The sequence below is a fragment of the Trachymyrmex septentrionalis genome, unplaced genomic scaffold (assembly GCF_001594115.1).
Source record: "Trachymyrmex septentrionalis isolate Tsep2-gDNA-1 unplaced genomic scaffold, Tsep1.0 scaffold6, whole genome shotgun sequence".
Classification (NCBI taxonomy): Eukaryota; Metazoa; Arthropoda; class Insecta; order Hymenoptera; family Formicidae; genus Trachymyrmex; species Trachymyrmex septentrionalis.
In genome coordinates, this window is record NW_017305778.1 from 1,368,316 (window position 1) to 1,375,419 (window position 7,104).

At 30.8% G+C, this 7,104-nt stretch overlaps 1 protein-coding gene across 2 annotated transcripts in view; it reads right to left on the reverse strand.

Moving 5' to 3' along the window:
• Positions 1 to 103: 103 nt before the first annotated feature.
• The window catches only part of LOC108752254 (RIB43A-like with coiled-coils protein 2), a 7,934-nt gene continuing 933 nt past the window's right edge, over positions 104 to 7,104 (reverse strand). The window contains exons 2-8 of one of the 2 annotated variants that reach the window (XM_018492954.1): positions 6,484 to 6,624; positions 6,164 to 6,333; positions 4,955 to 5,195; positions 1,501 to 1,728; positions 795 to 901; positions 420 to 563; positions 104 to 170 (exon numbers count right to left, since the gene is read on the reverse strand). In XM_018492954.1, the coding sequence (XP_018348456.1) occupies positions 422 to 563; positions 795 to 901; positions 1,501 to 1,728; positions 4,955 to 5,195; positions 6,164 to 6,333; positions 6,484 to 6,624 (1,029 nt within the window). In that variant the 3' untranslated portion in view covers positions 104 to 170; positions 420 to 421. Of the gene's footprint in view, positions 171 to 373; positions 564 to 794; positions 902 to 1,500; positions 1,729 to 4,954; positions 5,196 to 6,163; positions 6,334 to 6,483; positions 6,625 to 7,104 lie in introns of both variants that reach the window. The other variant, XM_018492955.1, reaches the window with a different exon arrangement.

Here is a 7,104-nt window from a genome sequence, read left to right on the forward strand (position 1 = left end):
AATTCTTTTATATGCATTAATTATAAATTTAATTTTAATTTATAAATTAAAATATATTTTATTAATTATAATTTTTGTACAACTATATATATGTATATAAAGTGTTTGTAGATAACTGAAAAGTCTATACGCATCTATTTCATCGGTGTAGTAGGATTTGGTGGCTCGATCTACAAAAGAAAAAGACAGAAATCTACAAAATTATTTTTTACTTATATTTGAAGTTTTTTAACGCATAACACATTATAGTGAATAAGCAAAATAATCAATTAGAATCCTTCCTTTCCGACCATTTTACGGACAAGAAGAATTTTGATCGATTTTCTTATATATCCATTTTGCGTTATGCAAAAGTCTGTACTGTGACCATTACATTGATCTTTCTCTCTTTAAAAAGTACACGCAAAAATTGCAATTACATTCAACGTGTTCCTTTATTAAATTGCTCATAGAAGTCAGGTGTTGGTTGATGCTTATAAACGAAGCGGTTTAGGTATTCCTGATGTTGCTTCTGTTGCTCAGCAAGCCGCAAATTTTCCTCCGCAATTTTCTTATTAAGCTCCCTAGAGGAATATAAATATAATGTAGTATTTAACGTGTTGTTTACAAATACTGAATATAAAAAAATTGATTACCATCGAAGTATTTTTAAAGGAGCAAGTTAAAAAAATCACGGTTTTTTTTCAAAATATACATCATTAAATATAATCTCGTTATATAAAATACACTTAAATATTTTTTTTTAATGATATTTAAATAAAAAAAATAAATACGAAATTATTTTAGGATCTTACGATTTTTTTTTATTTAACTCGCAATCATACGAATATGCGGCTCGAAGGTGTGAATCCATTACGCGATCCCAAGTCTCGTTGATACGTTTCTCCTCCAATTTGATTTTCTGTAAAAAACGAGTTTCCGTGCATTCTTAAAGTCAATAACTCTGTGTAAATTTATAAGGGTCGATGCGATAAATATTTGAAGTACATCATTGCATCAAATAAAAAAACTTTATTTTAAACATATGTATATTAATAATGCATGTAACTATGAATCAGCCGAGAAGTCAATTATAATCAATGACGCATACACAGTTTTTGTCTACTGTTGTTATTTACAATATAATTATATGTAAATTATATCTGATTTACAAAATTTTACTTGAATTGGATCCTTTTTAACTTCTTCCATTATGTATTGAACAGCTAAAAAAACTACATTGAAAAAATGTGTGTGTGTGTGTGTGTATTAAATTTTAATAAATATTTATTTAAACAATACTAACTAAATATGTACTAAATGTAAACATGTAAACTAAATGTACATTTATTTGGTTACGAGAACAATTAATTTGATTTAATTATCATTTTTTTAATAAATATTTATTTACTAAAGTAAGTAATACTATTGAAAAAATGTATATTAAGATTTTAATTTGTTTCTCAATGTAGATTGATAGGATTGTTGATACATTAAAGCGTAATTCCTCCTCATACTAACATGTAACTCCTCCATTTGTTGCAACTGAGCATCTCTGAAGACCTTCAACTCGTCTGTAGTCATGCCCTTGTATCGGTCCGTCAATGGCCTGTGCGGACCGCGGGTGCTCTCGGCCTGTTCCCTAGCCTCGGTGAGGAAATCTCCAGTCACGTGATTATAGATTTCCGCTTTCTTGTCCTCGTCATCTTGAACGGCTTCGCAGTGACGGCGATTCTGCTGCTCATCGGCCTGTAATCGAGCGGAAATAAATTCCGCGAAACCATCGCGAAGCATTGAAGGATATAAGGGCCAGGGAAGTGGTCGCGAAATAGGGATTAATGCTGAATTAAAATACAGCGGGAGGAAGTAGAGAGAGGAATAAAAAAGAACGATTGACGGCAACTTTATTGTGGTTATCGAGGCAAATTATCATAGCACTTTGCACGATGATGTCATGAAGTTTATTCATCGACTATGAGAGAATCGCGTAGGCGACTTTTATATCCCGCGATGAGATAAAATACATGTGGACTGCGTAAAAATGTAGCGCGGTGTTTTTTATTACGTTGTATCTGTAGTTGGTTTATTATTATAAATGCTTTTTGATCATATTTATTCTCTGTGAGAAAGTTAATATCACAGAAACGTTTACAACCTCTAATAAAGGAAAAAGCATCCTGAAAAGGACAGGTGTATATAATATAATTGTTTCAATTCTGTTCATATAGTTGTAGTTTTGTAATATTTAAATGCACGAAATATTGTTTAAAAAATTTCGAATTAGTATTTATTTGTATCATTCAATCTTTGTATCATAGAATCTTTTTTACCGAAAATAGTCACCTAAAAATAAAAAATATTATATGTACTAAGAAAACAACCTGGTTGGATTAAATAGTAATTCTGGTGGAAAATGAGTGAATCAAAACTTTCTTGAAAATATTAGAATTTTAGTTGAGATAATTAGAATTTTAATTGATATAATTATTCTGATAAAAATAAAGAATTCTAATAGATTTTATTAGAAATATTATTTAATTAGAATACCGATTATTTTAACGATAATTCTAATAACCGAGCAATTCTTTTAATAAAAAATTTTTTTTAATGTACCAGTGTTAAAATTGATGCTTGTTAAAATTTTTGTGTTGAATTTCTAACATACTTGCATGTTAATTTAACGTAATGTAATTATTATCTGAATATATTGTACATACTCGTAAAATTGATATTTAATATCTTAGTGTTAAAATGTAAAACATAAGTAAGTAATGTAAGTAAATAAATACATAAAAATAATATAATTTTAATACGTAAATTCTAAGATAAATGAATAAAATTATCTTAATTTTACATATTATGTATAAACAAATGTTAGTTTTATTGAAAAGTATATTTTTCCACAATTTGTTTCCAACAAATTGTTTTCCACAATTTGTATTTTGTCTATTAATATTTACGTAAAGTTTGTCCTACTTTATTTTAATATATTCATCTTATTTCAAATTAACATAAAAACTTAAGCAGACTATTTAAGACATGTGAAATGTGTCAAATTTATAACAAATTTTTCTACTGTATATTTTTGTTTTAAATAACCAATAATAAGAGTGTTGTTTACATCCCAATTTAAAATCAGTACTATTAATTATGTATTGTACAATATATTATTAATTGTATTTATAATTTAATAATATTTGCGAATATGTACAAAAGTTTATTCTCAATATTTTATAAAAAAGGAAAAATTAAAAAATAGGTACAGATTCTCGGCCAATAAACAAAGATATTGTGACTTAGCTTGATTTTCTCTTTGTTGGAGTGTAAAAAAAACATGTCAGGTAACTTTAACCCTGGGTTAAACAGATTTAGATTTTTCTGCGATATACCTTTCATATGTATCAGTCCGGAATTTTCCTAAAAGGAAAACACAATCGACACAAAAAAGAAGAATGAACGCTGATACATCTTCTTAACCCTGTTACGTATGTATATATATTAAGAAGATTGAAATCGGAAACAAATAGATGGAGCGGATGCTCTAATGTGTCAACACCATCATGTCAAACGTAACAACGCTCGGATCGATCGTTTCATTGGATATAAGTGGGCGCGTATTCAAATATAGACGTGTTCTTATCTTCTATCGGACATGATCAAGCGCGTTAGTCGACTAAAAAAAACTCCAAGTCTTTCCACGAAGTGGCTTAATAAAAAAACGTTACCCCTTTCGAACATCCATCTTACTCGCCGGACCCGGTTTTCATTCGACTTCTACCTCCGCCCAGAGATCAAATTGGTCAAAGGAATCCATTTTTTGTCGGTAGAAGACGCGAAAGTAAAAGCGGCGGAGTTCCTAAAATGCGAAATAACAACAGCTGCTGTTGCACATTGATTAGGAATGAAATCGGAATTATTTTGAAGATCGTACAATTGATTTTATTTGGTTTATTAAAAAAAATTGAGTCTTCTTTCTTGCATTGGATCTAGATTAACGTGAAATTAACGTCAAAATCCATAATACAGTTACCGATGTTGGATTTGTGAAACCTGATTAATTTATGTTAATTAAAAAATGATAAATAATTTCATAGAATCAAAATAAATCGTACAAAAAAAATAATAAATATTAAGTAATTTTTAAAAATATACTAAATTATTTATAATATTTTTTTTTAAATATGCTGGTATATATAACATATGCTATATGGAAAAAATAATGTCGTTAAAATATTTAAAAATTTAGCTAAATATAGATCTAAAAATAATTTTGTTGGATCATCTAAATAATTATATTAAATGACGAGAAGCTGATGCTAAAAAATGATGTGTCAAAATTCTTTGTAGCATTACCATCATCAATCTTAAGTGATTCCTATATAATTATTTCGATAGTCTATAATTATTTTTAGATCTGTATCTGGCCTAATTTTTACGTGTTTCAGCAAAATCATTCTTTTCGTGTAAAAATACTAAAAAATATTAAAGGATACTATAATTGTAAATTTTAATAAGAATAAAAAAATAAGAGGAAATAAAGATCTTTGCAGATAGAAAATTTGCAGATATAATATAAAGAAAATTAAATTGTGTTTGACATTGTTGAACAAAGAGATTTGTAGTTGAATGAGTCCAAGCGACTCGCCGGTCAATTGCAGATTAACTCTATATTACGCATGTTTTTTAAACATAATTACTTGCGTGGAATGTTTCTGTCATCCCAACACATTGTATCTCAATTTTCATTATTCTCTTTGATTATTTACAATTAAATAAAAATTAATAATATTTCACGCATCCTTTGGATAAATATAAATAAAAATAATTTTTTATAAATTGTAAAATAATTTGCGTTAAATGTAATAATGTATATAAATAGCATTCATACATTTAGTGGATTTATAAGGTTGAGTTCTTAGACATCCCACGCGAGTAATAAAGGGTTAAAGGTGCGAATAGAGAGGATTCCTTGTACCAGAGCGCGATTAAATATCGCTGTGGCTTCGTTCAACCTTCGCCGGCATTCCTCCTCCATCTGTGCTATCGTCGTCGCGCGCTTGTCCCTGGAGAGGATGACTTCCTGATAGGCATCCTCGGAGTCTCGTTGCGCCTTCTCAGCCGCTCCGCGTTCCTCCTTTTGTCTCTGTATCCACCAACGCATCTGCTCTTTCTGCGCTTTCAATCGTTTGGGAAGATTGCGATCCTCGCCTTCAAACCTGCGGCAGCCGTAATATTTCATCGTTTCTTTTCTCTTCCGCGGCGTTACGCTCATTACCATTGCGCCAGGGTGAGCAGGCTGCGGGGTAAATTATTATCCGCGCGAAGATCTCTTACAACGAACACGAAGAGGAAAAATATTGTTATACCGTACGCACGATAGCTGTGGTTTACAGACTGTATATAGAAATTAATCCTTTCCACGATAGCTTTGGCACTTTAACGTTATATACAAGATTCTTAATTCTTAATACATATGATGGATCATTCATGTCCTGCGTATATATTTCTTTTTTTTTTTTAATACATAATCTTCCAAATATTTTCTAAAGATGTTAAAGTATTTGTAAAATTGTGCATTTAAGAAAAAAAGAAAAGCAAGAGACCAATAGTTGTACGAATTATTTAATATTTACATTGTACATTTACTTAAATAGTACTAAGCAAACATTTATTTACAGTGAATAAATATTTACTGAATAAAAAAAATGATAGTTAAATTAAATTAATAGTTATTGTATTAAATAAATGTATTTGCTAAATATATATTTATATTTAGTGAATACTTACTTAAAATTCAAGCAAATAATTATTAAAATTTAGTTCTTTTCAGTGTAATTCTGCACACTTTTGAAACTATACAGAAATTAATAATTCTTACATATACTTTTTTTTTAACATTTTTAGGAAGTATTTGTAAGGCTGTGCATTCGAAAAAAAGAAAGGATAGAGACATTATTTAGATAAAAATTAATCCAGACACAAACGATCAACCGTAATAAATTACTAGAAAATCGCGTGCACTAAGCGTTATTAAAGACGAAACAGAGTGCAAGAAACAGAATAAACGAGTTTCACAAGCACGTTCTTTTATCTTCTTCTGGAAAGTCCGAGATAGACCTCTCCGAAGCTTTTCTCCCGGTTGCACCATTATATTGTTGACCCGGTATTAAGGCTATTTACGCACTTCTGAGCGGACGCTACTCCCCAGTTCGGATTGTCGTCTTTGTCGTCCACGCACGCAGGAAGCGATTTCTTTAATGCCTCGGGGTCATACAAATCGTAATCCCGCCGGTCCTCCGCTCGCTGATGGAAACGTCGGAAGGAGTCGATCTCCTTATTTATCTTTCGCCTCTCCTGCAAACGAAGAAGCGAAGTTATTTCGCTCTCTCGATCGATAAAGTTTTTAATTCGACGACACGTGTGACACCGAAATCACTGAGTACCAGCTCGAGTATCGAGCGGACATTCCCGATGTAATTATCGTCATTGACAGCACTCAATTACCTCCTTCTGCTGTCTCTCCAAATACGCGGCGTACTCGCTGCTGCGAATGAAAGCCTCATCCCATTGACATTCTTCCGCTCGTTTCAACTCGCGCTGCTGCTTCTTCTCCTCGACTTGCCTATCCAAGAACTCCTTGTCTATCTGCAAATGTCAGGGAAACAATTCGCGCGAATCCTATCGCATTGAAGCGAGCAACTTCCCAGACGTTAGATCAATCAAGTGTCGTGTGTAGCGTTCCGTCGAATGATGCTTGTGGCATTTACAAGATATTAAGAAAAATTTATGAATCGAAATCAATTTAATCAAACGTGGGTTGTAACAAATTGAATGGTAAATGTTAGTACAAAGTATTTTTTTTTAATTAATTAGGAGGACGTAAGTTAATAGAACGACTGAATTAAGAATTAAAGTGCGATCTATGCGATCAGAATAAGATATGAAAGTGTAATAGTGAATTCAGCCACTTGCATTACATTGGATAGTGTACACTTTGATATATTTATATAATGAAAAATTTTGTATTTGTGTTAAGAACAATTCATTTCCATCTTAAAAAATTTCTTGTTGAATTTTTAATATATTTGAGTGTTAATTTTTAACATAACTGCAGTCAGCAACTTA